This window comes from Hemiscyllium ocellatum, chromosome 25 (assembly GCF_020745735.1).
Source record: "Hemiscyllium ocellatum isolate sHemOce1 chromosome 25, sHemOce1.pat.X.cur, whole genome shotgun sequence".
Lineage (NCBI taxonomy): Eukaryota > Metazoa > Chordata > Chondrichthyes > Orectolobiformes > Hemiscylliidae > Hemiscyllium > Hemiscyllium ocellatum.
In genome coordinates, this window is record NC_083425.1 from 4,938,037 (window position 1) to 4,956,806 (window position 18,770).

At 44.7% G+C, this 18,770-nt stretch overlaps 1 protein-coding gene across 1 annotated transcript in view; it reads left to right on the forward strand.

Moving 5' to 3' along the window:
• Nucleotides 1-1,284: 1,284 nt before the first annotated feature.
• wu:fj29h11 (uncharacterized) overlaps nucleotides 1,285-18,770 on the forward strand; it is a 153,603-nt gene continuing 136,117 nt past the window's right edge. The window contains exons 1-3 of the mRNA XM_060844678.1: nucleotides 1,285-1,405; nucleotides 10,625-10,954; nucleotides 12,314-12,703. Coding sequence (XP_060700661.1) covers nucleotides 10,633-10,954; nucleotides 12,314-12,703 — 712 coding nt within the window. The 5' untranslated portion in view covers nucleotides 1,285-1,405; nucleotides 10,625-10,632. The remainder of the gene's footprint in view (nucleotides 1,406-10,624; nucleotides 10,955-12,313; nucleotides 12,704-18,770) is intronic.

Consider the following 18,770-nt stretch of genomic DNA (forward strand, 5'->3'; position numbering starts at 1 on the left):
AAGATGATGAACTTGGAAGCAGTGGGAGGAGATTATCAGATGGGAATGTGGTTAGTACCACTGTGGACACAGTTGCTGGTGTTCCATGGTGTGGTCATGGTCCTGGGGGAGATAGGAGGAGTTATTCAAGAGCTGGCACTCAGCCCCTGCAATGGAGAGGTCAGTCGGCCAGACAACAACAGCACCACTCTTGTCAGCAGGCTCAATGATAGAATTAGGAATGGATCTGAGAGCACGGAGTGCAGTAATTCCAGAGGGAGATAGGTTGGAATTGGTGAGGGGTGGGGGGGGGGGGCAGAGAAAGACACTTCTCTATGAACAGGTGACTGCATGTAAACTGCCAAAGGGAGGAGTCCAGATGGAGGGAGTGTTAGAGGTGAGTGAAGGGGTCTGTGGGACAGGGAAAGAACTCTTTTCCAAAGAAATGGGCATGGGGACGGAGGTGATTGAAAAAGGATTCAATGCCATATTGTGCCCAAAATTCATCTTCATCCATTGTTTCCTCCTCTCATCAACCCATCTTCAGGACATACAAAACTTTTTGTCATTAAAATGCAATCTGAAGAAGGTTAAAGATCACCCAACACCATGTTATAATCCAAAGGTTTAATTGGAAGCACTATTTTTTGGAGATGAAGGAGCAGCGCTCCAAAAGCTAGTGCTTCCAAATAAACCTGTTGGACTATAACCTGGTGTTGGGTAATTTTTAACTTTGGACACCCCTGTCCAACGGTTCCTCCAAATTCTGAAGAAAGGGGTTGCTGGACCCGAATCCTTAACTCTGCTTTCTCCCTACAGATGCTGACAAACCTGCTGAGTTTCTCCTGCAATTTCTGGTTCAGTTTCAGATTTCCAGCATCCCCAGGTTCTTCATTTTATTTTTTAAGTAACATCCCCAAACAGAGTCGCTACAGAAAGTACCAATGTTGCTCGGCCCCAGAAGTCGATTCTCCTGCTCCTCGGATGCTGTCTGACCTGCTGTGCTTTTCCAGCAACACACTCTGGACTCTGATCTCCAGCATCTGCAGCCCTCACCTTCTCCCAACTCATAGCAGGGGTTGGATTAGGGCCCAGAGGAAACTACTCGTTCAGTTCAGTCTCTTTGTAAACACCGCAAGTCCAAATGATAGATTTGCAAGAAGTGCCCGAACTGAATTGAAAGCTGATTTTCTAAAAACTGACTGGAGGTGACCGGGCTCAGTGACTCAGCCAAGGGGCGGGATTGGAGCTAAGCGTGCGTGACCCCAGTCCCTTCTTTTGAAAAGCGTACTGCCTGCGTGTTTCACAGACACAGGGGCAGTGTGCACTGAGCGGAATCACGTAGGGCAGACACTTTTATGGAGAAATTCAAGTGGCTGCAGAGAGCGGTGTTGCCTGGTGACAAGATCAGAGCGGCTCACGGAAGGTGCGTTTCATTAATGTCTGCCAAAGATCCTGAGATCTCATCAGGAATGAGTTCTGTATTTACTCTGAAATGGATCTCGATGGGATTGGCGTGGCTGTGCTCTTTTAGTGACTAACGTGGGCGCTGGGCTGTTTTTAATTTTGGAGGGGATCGGGGTTTAAGGGCTGGGGGAAATCCATGGAAAAGATTGCAATTCTTATCTGCAAAAATATGTGCAGCAGCTCCTCATTCTTGCCATTTGAATTCTCACAATGGGTTGACTTATTTTCTGCACTGTTCCTGTGAAAAGCCAGTCTCTCATTTTTCACACCAAACACTCCACAAACTTCTGACCAGAATGTTAACCTCAGACTGCAGCCGAAACTCCCGCTGAATGTCTGACAGTAGGCGAGTGTTGTACCTCAGTGTTTCTGTGGGGCAGGATTATTGTCCATCCTGCCAGCCATGTGTTCAGTTGTCCTTTCACCAGAGCCCGAGGCCGCTGAAGTGTGTTCCTCTCTGCCAGGTTTTTACTCTCTCCTCCAGGGTCAATTCCTGTCACATTCTCTGAGTGTGGAATATCGCTCACGTTTTATATCATGCCTTCCTTTGTCTTGTGCTTCTCTCGGGTGAACTGGCCTCTGACCAATCGCTCTACAGCTTTTATTTTTTGCAGCATGTGCTCTCTCGCTTCCTGCGCTTTGTTCCATTTTGAAAAATGCAAGCTGTAACGTCTAGTCCTGATGTAGTCATGCCTCGGGTTACCAGTACGAGCTGGACGTATTCCTTTAGGTTGTATCACGACCTCTCATCACCAACCACCCCCATTTCAGTCGAACTGTTTCCCTTACATTCTTTTTTACATAAAACTAAGAGCAGGAATCGGCCATTCAGCCCCTCGATCCCACCGTTTAACCTGAACCTGGCTGATCTCCTCTGGCCTCAGCTCCATTTGCCTTCTCACAGATAGATAAATACCCAATCCCTTGCAAAGAAGACTTCTAATCAAAGCTGGAGGGGTTGCGCTCCTCCACAAAGCCAGACATAAGCCATGTGTCTAGATTAGAGTGGTGCTGGAAAAGCACAGCAGTTCAGGCAGCATCCCAGGAGCAGGAAAATCAACCTTTCAGGCAAAAGCCCTTCATCAAGAGCCACGTGTACCTATAATTGCGGTTAGATGGGGATTCCCAAAAGTAGGCTACGATTAATACCCATAATGCTTTGTACTAACATACCAGATTGCCTTTGGGGTATCATGAGCCTGAGCAATCTTTCAGCAGAAGCTGGAGAAGATTTTCCAAGATCTACTCCCAGGTCAGTGCGGTGGCTCAGTGCCTAGCACTGCTGCCTCACAGTGCTAGGGACGTGGGTTCGATTCCAGCCTCCGTGGAGCTTGTACGTTCTCCCCGTGTCTGCGTGGGTTTCCTCTGGGGACTCCAGTTTCCTTCCACAATCCAAAGATGTGCAGATACGATGAATTGGCCATGCTAAATTGCCCACAGTGTTCAGGGATGTGTAGGTTAGATGTATCAGTCAGAGGTAAAATGTAGGGGAATGGGTTTGGGTGGGATACATGTTGGGCTAATGGGTCTGTTTCCAGACAGTAGGGATTTTAAGATTAGTCAGATGATGTGCTAATAACTGGGAAGACTAATAAGGGGTACTTAGAGAACTTGGAAATGATCCTTAGATGTTTCTCCCCGGATGGGTTGTATGCTTTAGAAGGGAAAATTTGTGTGTCAGTCGCTCCACGTGACCTAGTTGGGCTACAGAGTTGACAAGACTTAGTCTTGGAAATGGTCTCATAGCTCAGACATAGACTTGGGAAAGTGAAAAAGCAGCTACCATCCTCTAAGATGTTGGCATGTTATGATCCCAGTGTAAAAAGTGAGGTCTGCAGATGCTGGAGATCACAGCTGCAAATGTGTTGCTGGTCAAAGCACAGCAGGCCAGGCAGCATCTCAGGAATAGAGAATTCGACGTTTCGAGCATAAGCCCTTCATCATGTTATGATCCCAAGTGAGATCTGGTGCTGCCAGATGCCTCTCTGCATGGTATTGGAGTAGTGTTGACTCACAGATGGCCCAATGGAGAAGAACAGCCAGTAGTGTATGCTCTCTGTATTTTGGCTGATGGAGAACACAAATATGCCCAGATAGAGAAGGAAGGTTTGACGGTGATCTTTGGTTTGCGAAGGTTCCACCAATACCTTTACAGATGTCAGTTTGTAATAATGATGAACCAAAAAAAACCCCTGCTAGGGCTGCTCAATAGAGGACAAGGCAGTGTTGCCTAAAGTTCCAGGTTGAATTCAGCAGTGGGCTCTTATTCAAAGTGGGTACAATTACAAGTTAGAACACCTACCAGGATGCCAAGTAGCAATGCTAATGCTTTGAGCTGAATCCTGCTGGCCGATTCACTACTACTGGTAGAGTCTGTTCCAGTTTTAAATTTTTTTGGATCCCCTTCAGTCACTGCTGGCAATATCAGGCTGTGGATCTGGTGCTGGAAAAACTGAAACAGCTGGTGGTGATGGGGGAAACTAAAAGGCCATCACAACCAGAATTGAAACCTGTCTGGACCAGGCAAGACCAGAGCACCATGGAGGGTGGCACAATATTACTTTGGGAGCAAGGGTGATTGTCCTGAGTAAAGTTTGCCACCAGATACTGGCTGAACTCCACCAGGGCCATCCAGGGACGTCCAAAATGAAATGTTGGTAAGACATTATGTCTGGTGGCCAGGACTGAATGCAGACATAGCCATGTTTGTGGGGCAGAGCACAGAGTGCCAACAAGGATAAAACGTACCATCAGCAACTTCCCCACGTTCACAGGGATGGTCAGGTAAATCCTGCGCTCGGTTACATGTTGACTATGCCAGCCCTTTCATGGGCTCAATGTTCATAGACATTGTGGACGCCCACTCAAAGTGGTTGGATGTGCATTGAGTTCATTCATCAAACATGGGGATGGTGATAGAAAAGTTGCGTGCATCTTTTGCAATATACAGACTCCCAGAAGTGTTGATCACAGACAATGGGCCATTGTTTATCAGCAGGGAAATCAAGCATATCCTAAAGTGTAATGGTATTTGACATGTAAGGACAGCTCCATACCATCTATCATCCAATTATCTGGTGGAAAGAGAGGCCAAACTTTGAAGGCTGGCTTAAAGAAACAGCCTTCAGCTTTACTAGATACCAAACTGTCCTGGTTCCTATTTGATTGACAGGCCATCCCTCATGCATTTTCAGGGATAGCTCCAGCAGTGTTGCTAATGTGGAGAATACTCCGCATGAGGTTAAAAGGCACGTGAACCATATGAAAGCTGCAAACTCGCAAACATGGCAGGAGCAAAATATACCCAGCCCCTCAGAACAGCAAGAAAGGTTGTCAGAATCCATGGGTTCTCCCCTTCTGTCTAACATTGAACAAACCTCAGAGTCCTCGATAGACATGTGGATGTCACAGCCTTGATGCCTTCCTGCCTGGGGAAAGGGACGAGTTTCTTTCAAAATGCTGCAGTTACGAGAGGTGGGCTATGGTCTGGTGAACGCCATCTGTATCTGAGACAGAGTTGGAGGACCTAGACATGGTGCAAAAGCACCCCAGGAAAGGTTAGAAGAAAAAGAATAGGCCTGTATCCCCAGAGATCGAGGGATGTAGTGATTATATCCAGGTCAGCCTGGGTGAATCTCATAGTGACTTCCCTGACTGGGGCTGTTACCCTGATCCAATCAGGGACTCCTGGTGTGAAGTTGATTTTCTTGTGATTCTTAAACACCTGATGCAACTGCAATATGTCAACTTCTGTGAACAACAACAAAACTTTATTAAGCAGAAACAGTTTAAGCTGTGGAGAAACTCTTTTAACACTTGACAAATTTTTGTGAAGAATGTCGAGAGGTCTCTCTGAACAAAGGAACAGTTCTTCCTTTATATAATAGCTTTACATCACAGTCAGTAATACCCACAAGACAACCCTCAGCCATTCCCCCCACAGTCACAGGCCACTCAAGACACAATGTAGTCATCACAGCATTTCCAGAGATAATGTAATGTAAATGATTCCTTATTGACAAGGCCCGGTGCAAATTATATTTTTTGGTACATGGAGGGTGTGGTCAGAATTTTAATTGGGTAAAAAATGAGGTCTGCAGATGCTGGAGATCACAGCTGAAAATGTGTTGCTGGTTAAAGCACAGCAGGTCAGGCAGCATCCAAGGAACAGGAAATTCGACGTTTCGGGCATAAGCCTGGATGCTGCCTAACCTGCTGTGCTTTAACCAGCAACACATTTTCAGCTCTGATCATTCCTGATGAAGGGCTTATTTCGAATTTCCTATTCCTCAGAATTTTAATTGCAATGTTCAGATTGATTTTGAATAAGGAACGATGAATTGAATTGCATTTATTGTCCTGTGTACTGAGGCACAGTGAAAAGCTTTGTCTTGTTAGCAATACAGGCAGATCACAGAGTTAAATAGCATAGATAAGTAAACAATAGGTAAACATCCACAACAAGCTTTCTTGGACTCTTCGCACGGATGCACTGGTTACAAAGGCCCAACAACATCTCTTCTTCCTCAGGCAGCTGAGAAAATTTAGCATGACAGCGAATACCCTTGCCAACGTATATAGGTGCCCCATCGAGAGCATTCTGTCTGGATGTATCATTACCTGGTATGGCAACTGTACCATGCAAGATCGGAGACAGTTACAGAGAGTGGTGAACTTGGCCAGGACAATCACAAAGGCCAACTTCCCATCCATCTACCCGGCCCGCTGTCAAGGAAAGGCTGCCAGCATTCTCAAAGACCCATCCCACCCTGGAAATGTTTTTCTACAAGCTCTACCATTGGGGAGAAGGTACAGAAACCTGAACACATGCATCGGCTGGTTTCAGAACAGTTTCAACCCTGCTGTTGTTAGAATACTGTTTGGACTCACAAACGCTTAACATTCGCATGTACCTGTGTTTTTGTTTTTGACACTGTTTGCCTATTATTTACCTATCTATGCTACTTAACTGTGATCTGCCTGTATCGCTCGCAAGATAAAGCTTTTCATTGTGCCTCAGTACACGCGACGATAAATTCAATTCACTGACCCCGGGGCATTCAATTTCTTGCAGGTCAGCAAAGCAAATTAACTCTTTAACATCTCACTGACTGAAAGATATAAACAGGAGTTTCAGAGTTTCTGTCCTCTCTCAGAGCTGGCTCTGAGGGAGCCGTCCCACTATGCATGTGTAAATAAAGGGTGATTTGGTAACGAGATACTGACTTCTGCAGACTTATTTCACTCCCCCTCCTCCTGTTCTACTGCAGATTAAAACTCCACTTTCCAGCCTTATTTGCTTCTGAGTCTTATTGAACTCAACATGTTCCCTCTCCAGAGATAATACTTGAACTGCTAAGTTGGTTTCTGATCTCCAGAATCTGCAGTACTTTGCTTTTGTTTTGGGAACGTCCATAGTCTGATTGCAGTCTGTGTTCTGCATTCTGTTTGGATGTAATAACTTCTGGATTCACTAACAAACCATTCTTACTGTTACCAATGTTCCTGATTTTCAGGTCAAAACCAAGACTGTAGCTGGAGCTCTGTTCTTGTCAGTATCGCTGCTTTCATGCTGTTAGGCTGAACATATCGCCCTTCCTTCAGTCCTTTTCCATTGTCTGCCTTATGTTAATCATATTGTTGCAATAAACTCATATTTTCTTAACTTAGTTCTTCCATTCATTCCTAACAGCATGATGTGGTTACCATGGGGCTGGCACAGCTGCCTGTTTATCTTCTTTCTTCTTGCTTTCCCTGACTGAGAATGTCATTTCTAGGCCTTGTCAGAAAAACATTGTGTATGTGCACTACAACATGAATTTATTTAGGTCCGTTTCATTTACCCAATACTGTCAGGTCAGTATTGTATCACCCCAACTCCACCTAAATTTTGGCTTCTTTTAAAATCCTGATTTCCATCAAAAGTGACTTCAGCTGCCCAGTCTGTTAACAATGGAATTTCCTTCCGAACCTGTTGCATTTGTAGACCTCTCCTTTTTAAAAATTGTTCATTGACCCAGAAATGTTATGGGTTGTTCATGAGCTTATGGCTGACTTGGAAAGATTTAAAGATATTATAGGTCTTAAGCAAGGAATGGAAAAGCAGCAATGGAGGAATAAAGGAAAGGTAAGTCTTTAATGTGGGAGCAGACAGGAGAAATTCAATGATAAAAGATGACAATGAAGGAACTGGCGATGGGGAAAACAAAGAAACAAAATGTGGGTCTTGGGAAGGTGTAAATGGGAATAGCAGAACCACGGTGGCTCAGTAGTTAGCACTGCTCCCTCACGCGCCAGGGACCTAATTCCACCCTTGGGCGACTGTCCGTTTGCACATTCTCCCCATGTCTGCATGGGTATTCTTTGGATGCTTCGAGTAAAAGGTGAGGTCTGCAGATGCTGGAGATCAGAGCTGAAAATGTGTTGCTGGTTAAAGCACAACAGGTCAGGCAGCATCCAAGGAACAGGAAATTTGACGTTTCAGGCCAGAGCCCTTCATCAGGATTCCTTGATCTTGCACTGACCTAAGTTGGAACAGAGAGGTCTGACTTAATTTCTGTGTTCGCAGATGCTGTCTGACCTCAGTATTTCAAACATTTTCAGTTTTTTTAAATTTCAGATTTCCCACAAAGCAGCAACTATTCTAATATTCCAGTATGGCGCAGTGTCAGTATTTGTCTGATTACATTCCTTTGGGACATCTTGGCACATATTGTCATGTTGCATATGCTCGACAAATACAGATTGTTGTATTCTAGCACTCCCAAATTCTTATTTCGAAGCTAAATGTGCTACTCCATTTGTTTTTTGAAGACACAACAGTGTTGGAAGGATAGTTAGCTTTCAGTTATATTGAAACTGGAGATTTCAGGTTCCTGTTTTTCATCCAAGTAACAATGAGGTAGGAGGTTGTCATAAAGTCAGAGAGATCTACAGCGCAGGAAAAGGCCCTTTGGCCCATCACATTCATGCTGAACATAAACAACCACCTAACAAATCTATAATATTAATGCTATTAACCTAACAGCTCTTAGCTTACAGCCTGTTTGCTTTGCCAATGCAAATGCATATCGAACATATACGCGGTGGGCGGCACGGTGGCACAGTGGTTAGCACTGCTGCCTCACAGCGCCTGAAGACCCGGGTTCAATTCCCGACTCAGGCGACTGACTGTGTGGAGTTTGCACGTTCTCCCCGTGTCTGCGTGGGTTTCCTCCGGGTGCTCCGGTTTCCTCCCACAGTCCAAAGATGTGCGGGTCAGGTGAATTGGCCATGCTAAATTGCCCGTAGTGTTAGGTAAGGGGTAATGTAGGGGTATGGGTGGGTTTTGCTTCGGCGGGTCGGTGTGGACTTGTTGGGCCGAAGGGCCTGTTTCCACACTGTAAGTCTAATCTAATCTGTCGTAAATATACAGCACAGGAATGGACCCTTCAGCCCACGATGTGTTGTAGATGAGGCCAAATTAAACTATCTCTTTTGCCTGCCCATGATCCATTTCCCTCCATTCCTTGCATATTCATGTGCTTATCCAAAAGTCTCTTAAATGTGCCTATCATATCTGATGAAGAGCTTTTGCCAGAAACATCAATTTTCCTGCTCCTCGGATGCTGCCTGACCTGCTGTGCTTTTCCAGCTCCACTCTAATCTCCAGCATCTGCAGTACACATTTCTGCCTATCCTATCTGTCTCCACCACCACCCCTGACAGCATGTTCCAAACTCCTACCACTCTCTGCGTTAAAAACCTGCCCCTCACATCTCCTTTGAACTTTCCCCTCTCACCTTTAAACGCATGCCCCCTAGTTTTAGCCATTTCAACTCTGCGAAAAAGATTCTGACCTTCAACACCATCTATGCATCTGATAATTTTATATCAAGTCTCCTCTCAGTGTCTACCACTCCAAAGAAGACAACCCAAGTTTTTCCCACCTGACCTTATAGTTCATACTCGCTAATCCAGACAGCATCCTGGCAAATCTCTGTTGCACCCTTTCTAAATACTTCTTAAATGTTGTGAGGGTTTACATTCTTACAGGCAGTGAGTTCCAGATTCTCACCGCTCTCTGGGTAAAAAGGATTTCCTCAACTCTCTGCTAAACCTCCTCCCCCTTACCTCAAATCTCTGCCCTGCCCCGGGTCATTAACCCCTCCATCAAGGGGAAAGGTTTCTTCCTGTCAACCCTGTTTATGCCCTATATAATTTTATACATCTCAATCATGTTCCCCCACTTCAGTCTCCTTTGCTGTAAGGAAAACTTCTCCCTTCATACTGAAACCCTCCAGCCCATGCTACCTCCTGGGAAATCTCTTGGAAATTGTTTGGAAGCTAATAAATAAAGTTAAGCCTAGCCTTCATTTATGTAGGTGAAAGTTCGGGCTGATTATGTTCTGTTGTATTAAGTTTATTGGTACATTTAACATTAAGCAGAATTAATGGAAATTTTGTTAAAATTTAAAGAAGCTCATTAATTGTGCCTCATTTTGACCACAGGTTTCTGAGTTTTTACACCATATTTTTCTTTAAAAAGTTAAATTTTTTTGGATCTTGTTTCTTCAGTTTGAGACAACAGAGGCATAAAATGGGTGTTCCTGTTATTTTAGACATTAGATAAGATTGAAAACATTTCCCAACAGCTGATAAACAGACGCATATTTTCCTTTTGTTAATGTTAAATTTCCTAATGTTAAAATTAAATTCTAATTAAATCAAATTCAAATTAAATTAAAATGTTACTGACCAAGATTTCAAGACCAAAGGGCATACTTTTAAGGTGAGAGGAGAAAGATTTGTAAAAGGCATGAAGGGCATCTTTTTGACACAGAGAATGTTTTGTGTATGGAATGTACTGCAGAAAAAGTGCTGGATGTGGGTTCAGTTTAAAAGACATTGAGGTAGTACATGATTAAGAAATATTTGGAGGGATAGGGGTCAAGTGCAGACTGGTTGAACTAGTTTAGTTTGGGATTCTGGTTGGGTCGAAGGGACTGTATCTGTGCTGAATGACTCTATTACTCTCAGTATAATGACTTTAGGTTTCTATATCTAGATTTGTGAATATAAGAACAACAGACCCAATAGTAGCCATGTTAATCCAGTATATTTGGGAAGGAGATTCCAGTACCTGATTGACAAATTAACTGAAGAAATACTAATAACTTAAAACTTGATTTTTTTGCAGTTGACAAAATGGATTTGCTGCAACAACAAATAATTGGACTATGCCGTGTTCACCCTGAAGGCGTTCCTTTATCTCAATTATCCAGCCTATACCAGCAGATGTACAAGACATCATTGGAGTTGTCAGATTATGGGTTTCACTCCACATCAAGTCTCCTGGAGCACATGAAGGATGTGGTCCAATTGGATTATGATGGACGAAAGGTCATTATTAAGTCAGCAAGTGGGAAAGGATCAGCAGAGTGCAGCTGTCCTTCCAGCAGCATGTTAGAAAAGTTGCCTCTGGTTAATCTATCTTACAACCAAATGCGGATTCCAAATCAGCATCAGGGTAAGAGATCATATGATTGTTATTGAGAAACAACAATAATCTCAGGTTAACAATGTGGCTGCATGGTATTCAGTTTGAGATCTTTCTGTTGTGCAAGTTAGGAAGATTGGAGTAGGACAGATGCTTCCCTCACAGTAAAACAAAAGTGAAACAGCGTGTTGGTACAAGCTGAGATGATCCAGACATGAAGATGAAATTCTTTGCATGCCCTGTTTTCTCTGATGTGTTCTTGGAATGTGGACCGCCCTGGTAATCTGCCATTTGTTCCCCATCCTTAGTCATCCTTGAAAGTGGCGATAAATTGGCTTCTTGAACCTATGCTCTGTCCACAAAAGATACCCTGTGCTTCCAGTTGCCTGCCACTTCAACACACCGCTGTGCTTGCTGGCCAGCATTTCTGTCTCAGGCTTGCTGCAATACTCCAGAACAGCTCAGCACAAGCTGGAAGAACGGCACCTCATTTTCCAGTTGGGAATTCTGCAAATCTTCTGGGCGAAAGTGAGGATTGCATATGCTGGAGATTAGAGCCAAGATTAGAGTGGTGCTGGAAAAGCACAGCAGGTCAAGCAGCTGTGACCTGCTCAAGGAGCAGGAAAATCGACGTTTCGGGCAGGAGCCCTTCATCAGGGATCTTCTGGATTCAATACTAACTTCACCAATTTTCGGTCTTGAGTTCTCCCATGCCCTACCCCCCAATATCCACAAACCAGACCTTGTTAGCACTAGGTCAGCTATTACACACAACCTATTGTTAGCCATGAACAGTCCCCATTAACAGCTATTCCCTGTCCCAGCCTGATCATTAGCCATTCTTTTGCTTGTCCAACTGTTCTTCTCTTTCTTTGGGTTCTATCTCCATCTACCATTTACTCTTTACCCCATCTCCCCCTCACCTTCCTCTTTTCTGCACATAAACTGACACTTTCCTAGCTGCCGTTAGCCCTGAGGAGGGGTCACTGAATCCAAAACATTAACTGTGCTTCTCTCCACAGGTGCTGCCAGACCTGCTGAGCTTTTCCAACAAGTTCTGTTTTTCCTTCTGATTTCCAGCATCTGCAGTTCTTTTGTTTATTTATTAAGCCATAGATGCTGTTGTTTTAGGTTGTTTTTTTGCAGATCAGACCCTGATATGTGTGGTCATTGGAAGGAACATGGTGTATGGATTGCAAGGTGTTTTAAGCCCGTCGTCATGGAAATAATAAGCAGATTTGAAGTAAACTCCGCTAATCTGTGGAAATGGGCTCTGTTTTATTTTTTTAAATGCGAGATGGTGATCTTCTATTCTCAGTAATTTAAAAACTTTGGAAAGCAGTGTTTAAATTGGGTGTTACTTCCTGATGAGATCTTTCTTTTACACAGTGAATAAGGAAGCGAGATTGAAGGATGAATTGATGAGGCTCTTTTGTTGTTACCCTGAAGGCATTACTCTACATAAGTTAGAGAAACTTTATAAAAGACAATACAAGAAGCCTTTGAATGCTGCAGACTACAAATTTCCAACAGTGCAAGCCATGGTGGAATCGATGAATGACATTCTCCGACTAATACCCACTAACAAAGGGTTTACCATCAAAACCAAATCTCGACAGTACACAAGAAAAATGCAAGCGAGGATCCTTCAGATTCCAGAGACATCTTTTGGTTCTTCTGAAACTCAGACTTTGATCCAGGGAGAAAGTAAACGTGATTGCAAACCGGGGAATAAATCTTCTTTGGCACAGCCACCATTGCAAAAAAAGATCCCTACAGGTAATCAAATCACATTTTACATACTTCGATGTATAAAACATTTCAGGAGTGGAAGTAACTCAGATTTATATAGTACCTTCTTTGATCCTCAAGCCATTATAATGTACTTCACAACTAGTGAATTCCTTTTGAGGTATGTTTGCTGTAATGCAGTTGAATTGTGGACGGCAATGTCCCACAACTAACGATGATGTGACTAACCAGTTGATCCCATATTGGTGATGTGCTTTCTGAAGGCAAGTTATCCAGGAACCCAGGAGCACTTCCTGTTCTTTTTTTAAATAGGGCCACAGAAAGTTACGACCCAGTGGGATTTGGGAGTCCTCATGAATAAATCACAAAATGCTCCCCTACAAGTTCAACGCGTAATAGGGAAGGCAGATGGATTATTGGCCTTTATCACAAACAGAATGGAATACGAAAATAGAAAATTTAAAGCTATACAAGGCATGAGTTAGACCACAGCTGAAATACTGTGAATAGTTTTGGGCTCTTCATCTATGCTGAAAATGTGTTGCTGGAAAAGCGCAGCAGGTCAGGCAGCATCCAAGGAGCAGGAAATTCGACATTTCGGGCATAAGCCCTTCTTCAGGAATGAGGAAAGTGTGTCCAGCAGGCTAAGATAAAAGGTAGGGAAGAGGGACTTGGGGGAGTGGCGATGGAGATGTGATAGGTGGAAGGAGGTCAAGGTGAGGGTGATAGGCCAGAGTGGGGTGGGGGCGGAGAGGTCAGGAGGAAGATTGCAGGTTAGGAGGGCGGTGCTGAATTTGAGGAAATCGACGCAAGTAGGCAGCCTGTCTTGGAGAGAATAAGGGAGGAGGTGTGGGCGCAAGTTGTGCATTTTTTGCGGTTGCAGGGGAAGGTGCCGGGAGTGGAGGTTGGGTTGGTGGGGGGTGTGGACCTGATGAGGGAGTCACGGAGGGAGTGGTCTTTTCGGAACACTGATAGGGGAGGGGAGGGAAATATATCCCTGGTGGTGGGGTCCGTTTGAAGGTGGCGGAAATGATGGCGGATGATACGCTGTATACGGAGGTTGGTGGGGTGGTAGGTGAGAACCAGTGGGGTTCCCTCCCCTCCCCTATCAGCGTTCCGTTCCCTCCCCTCCCTATCAGCGTTCCGTTCCCTCCCCTCCTCTATCAGCATTCCGAAAAGACCACTCCCTCCGTGACTCCCTCGTCAGGTCCACACTCCCCACCAACCCAACCTCCACTCCCGGCACCTTCCCCTGCAACCGCAAGAAATGTAAAACTTGCGCCCACACCTCCACACTCACTTCCCTCCAAGGCCCCAAGGGATCCTTCCATATCCGCCACAAATTCACCTGTCCCTCCACACACATCATCTATTGCATCCGCTGCACCCGATGTGGCCTCCTCTATATTGGGGAGACGGGCCGCCTACTTGCGGAACGTTTCAGAGAACACCTCTGGGACGCCCGGACCAGCCAACCCAACCACCCCGTGGTTCAACACTTTAACCCCCCCTCCCACTCCACCAAGGACATGCAGGTCCTTGGACTCCTCCATCGCCAGAACATAACAACACAACGGCTGGAGGAAGAGCGCCTCATCTTCCGCCTGGGAACCCTCCAACTACAAGGGATGAACTCAGATTTCTCCAGTTTCCTCATTTCCCCTCCCCCCACCTTGTCTCAGTCGGTTCCCTCGAACTCAGCACCGCCCTCCTAACCTGCAATCTTCTTCCTGACCTCTCCGCCCCCACCCCATTCTGGCCTATCACCCTCACCTTGACCTCCTTCCACCTATCACATCTCCATCGTCCCTCCCCCAAGCCCCTCCTCCCTACCTTTTATCTTAGCCTGCTGGACACACTTTCCTCATTCCTGAAGAAGGGCTTATGCCCGAAACGTCGAATTTCCTGTTCCTTGGATGCTGCCTGACCTGCTGCGCTTTTCCAGCAACACATTTTCAGCTCTGATCTCCAGCATCTGCAGACCTCACTTTCCCTTCATCTATGGCAATGGAGGCAATCCATGCAGGTTGAGTAGGTTGGAACTGTACTCATTGGAGTTTAAAAGAATCAGAGGTCATGGAGTCATGGCGGTATATAGCACAGAAACAGGCCCTTCAGCCCAACTTGTCCAAACCAGCCATGTTTGTTTTAAACTGAACTGGACCCATTTGCTTATATTTGGCCCATATCCCTCTAAACCTTTCCAGTTGGCGTACATGTCGAAATGTCTGTTAAATGAAGTAATTGTACTGGCCTCGACCACATCCTCTGGCAGTTCATTTCATACATGCTCCATTCTCTGCATGAAAAAGTTACCCCTCAGATCCCTTTAAACTTTTCCCCTCTCACATGAAACCTATGCCCTCTGGCTTTGAGCTCCCCTGCACTGGGGGAAAAGACCTTGCCTATTTACCCTCTCCATGTACCCCATGATTTCACATACTCCAATAAAGTCACCCCTCCAGCGCCCCCATGCTTCAGGGAAAAAATACCAGTCTATTCCCCCACCCCTAACGAGCTGAAACCCTCTACTCTTGGGAACATCATCCGTGCAAAATCCCACCAGTCCAGCCACCCCCTCACCCCACCAACACCACCAATGAAGGGCTCTGGTGACAAAGCAATCCTCTCTCTTCCTCCACACCCTACCCCTCCACACAGACTATCTCTCCACTCTTTGCCCCAGAGAGTGACACTACCCAAGTGGGTTCTGAGCACTCCTCCATTGTTTCTGGTCCTGACTACATGTAAGCCAATTAGTGACCACTACTGCTTATTAGGTAGGAGGTGGTGGTGAGCAAGTTGTCCTGGACCTTGATCCTTGAGCCTTGTCTACAGGTCATTAAAATGGCTGCTGAGGAAAACAACTTGAGGTAATGGGTAAAGAAGCAAAAAAAATGCAAAGTGAAGGAATAGAGAAAAAACATTGAGAAACCAAAACAGAAGAAAAGACAAGATAGAGTCAGAGGTTCTGATCAAAAATTGTTGAACTCGATATTGAACCCAGGAGATTGTGGATTGCTATGTCAAAAGATGAGATATGTTGCATATGGTACATTGGCCTTCATAGCGAGAGGGTTTGAGTACAGGAGCAGGGATGTCTTGCTGCAATTGAACAGGGCCTCGGTGCTACCAAGATCAGTGCCTGCAATATTGTGAGCAGTTTTGACCTCCTTATCCAAGGAAGGATGTTCTGGCGATGGAGGGAGTGCACAAAGGTTTACTAGACTGATTCCTGGGATGGCAGGACTTACAGATGAAGAGGGACTGGATCAGTTAGGACTACATTCACTGAAGTTTAAAAGGATGGGGGGGGGGATCTCATAGAAACCTATAAAATTCTAACAGGGTTAGACAGGGTAGATACAAGAAAATTGTTCATGATAACTGAGGAATCCAGACCAAGGGTCACTGTTTAAGGATGCAACATAGACAAAGGCAAGGACCGATTAGGGACAGTCAACATGGCTTTGTGCGTGGGATATCATGTCTCACAAACTTGATTGAGTTTTTTCAGGAAGTAACAAAGAGGCTTGATGAGGGCAGAGCAGTAGATGTGATCTATATGAACTTCAGTAGGGCATTCAACAAGGTTCCCCATGGGAAACTGATTAGCAAGGTTAGATCTCAAGGAATACAGGGAGAACTTGCCATTTGGATACAGAACTGGCTCAAAGGTAGAAGACAGAGGGTGGAGGTGGAGAGTTGTTTTTCAGACTGGAGGCCTGTGACCAGTGGAGTGCCACAAGGATCAGTGCTGGGTCCTCTACTTGTTGTCATTTACATAAATGATTTGGATGCGAGCATAAGAGGTACAGTTAGTAAGTTTGCAGATGACACCAAAATTGGAGGTGTAGTGGACAGCGAAGAGGGTTACCTCAGATTACAACAGGATCTTGACCAGATGGGCCAATGGGCTGAGAAGTGGCAGATGGAGTTTAATTCAGATAAATGCAAGGTGCTGCATTTTGGGAAAGCAAATCTTAGCAGGACTTATACACTTAATGGTAAGGTCCCAGAGAATGTTGCTGAACAAAGAGACCTTGGAGTCAGGTTCATAGCTCCTTGAAAGTGGAGTCACAGGTAGATAGGATAGTGAAGAAGGCGTTTGGTATGCTTTCCTTTATTGGTCAGAGTATTGAGTACAGGAGTTGGGAGGTCATGTTGCAGCTATACAGGACATTAGTTAGGCCACTGTTGGAATATTGCGTGCACATCTGGTCTCCTTCCTACCGGAAAGCCGTTGTGAAACTTGAAAGGGTTCAGAAAAAATTTACAAGGATGTTGCCAGGGTTGGAGAATCTGAGCTACAGGGAGAGGCTGAACAGACTGGGGCTATTTTCCCTGGAGCGTCAGAGGCTGAGGGGTGACCTTATAGAGGTTTACAAAATTATGAGGGGCATGGATAGGGTAAATAGGCAAAGTCTTTTCCCTGGGTTCGAGGAGTCCAGAACTAGTAGGCACAGGTTTAGGGTGTGAGGGGAAAGATATAAAAGAGACCTAAGGGGCAACTTTTTCACACAGAGGGTGGTACATGTATGGAATGAGCTGCCAGAGGAAGTGGTGGAGGCTGGTACAATTGCAACATTTAAGAGGCATTTGACGTTTGTTAAAACACTGTCGAAGGTCACAGATAAAAACCTTAGTGTGACCATTGCTGCCTTCGAGGATTCTATAACTCAAGAAGAGGTTGCAGTCTCACTTCGGGGAGTGCTGCTCTAAGGTATGCTTACCAATGCTGCATGCATACCTTGCTATAGTACTCCAGACTTGATGATGCTCCTGGAAATGTCAGATGCAGTACGATTGCTAAAGACCATTGTATCTTAGGAATTCTCTATCCTTCATCCATCCCACTAAACCCAGCGGTATCTGCTTCATTACACAAGGAAGGGTGTTCTCACTGTGTCTTCACTTGTATACACTCTAGCACTTTGACATAATTGGACTAATGTATAGAACACAATATGTGGGGTCAAGATTAGAGTGGAACTGGAAAAGGATGAAGGGCTTTTGCCCAAAACACGATTTTACTGCTTATTGGATGTCTGCCTGAACTGCTGTGCTTTTCCATCACACTCTAATCTAGACTCTGGTTTCCAGCATCTGCAGTCATTGTTTTTACCTAGAACACAATATGGTCCAGACACTAAAGAGATAGAGGGCAGTATTGTACAGAGAATTGAGATGGTGCAGTATGACACTTAGCTCCATCTAGTTTGTTTCAGAGAGTAAGGAGAGGATTAGAAATGAATGTTTGAACAGCCATTGGATGAGACAGCATCCATACTATTTATTGTACAAATATCCAGAATGACTCTGACTTCCATGTAATTATCTTTGGACCATCAAATCAAAGGCAGCACACGTACACACACACACGCACACGTACATACGTATACACACATGCACACGCACACACACACGCACATACACACACACACACACGCACACGCACACAGACACACACACACACGTACACACATGTATATACACACACACACACACACGTACACACGCGCACACACACACAGAGGGAGACTGAGACACACACAGATAGTGGCAAACAGATCATTATTGTTTAGTTGGAAGCTGTTGGAATTGTTTTGGATATCTTGGGGGGAGATTAGTTAAATTATATGGTACAGTGGAATGCATTTGAGCTAGTTTCCCCTCTTAAATTGTGGATTAACTTGTGTGTGCTGTTCTGATGTAGTTACTACACACAGAATTATCAAGATTATGTAACTGGCATGATTGAGTTGTTTAGTTTTGCTGAACTAACCTATGCAGTCTACAACTTCTTTTGATACTATACTTTCATACAACTACTTCTTGTGTTTTTAGATTGAACATTTTGGGTTGAACATTGTGTGTTTCTTATGACTTTGCAAAACAAGTGGAGAACATATTTAACATAGATTTTCCAGTTTTACAGCAAGAGCTGATTTTTGTTGAGTTCTTGATATTTTCAAGGGCTATTTTTTGTTTTTTGAGGACACCTTTCTCATACTCTAACTCATTTATTAGGGGACATAGTCATCCTGCAACAATGCCTTCTGTATTTATGTTGACATCTGGGGAATTTGGATTC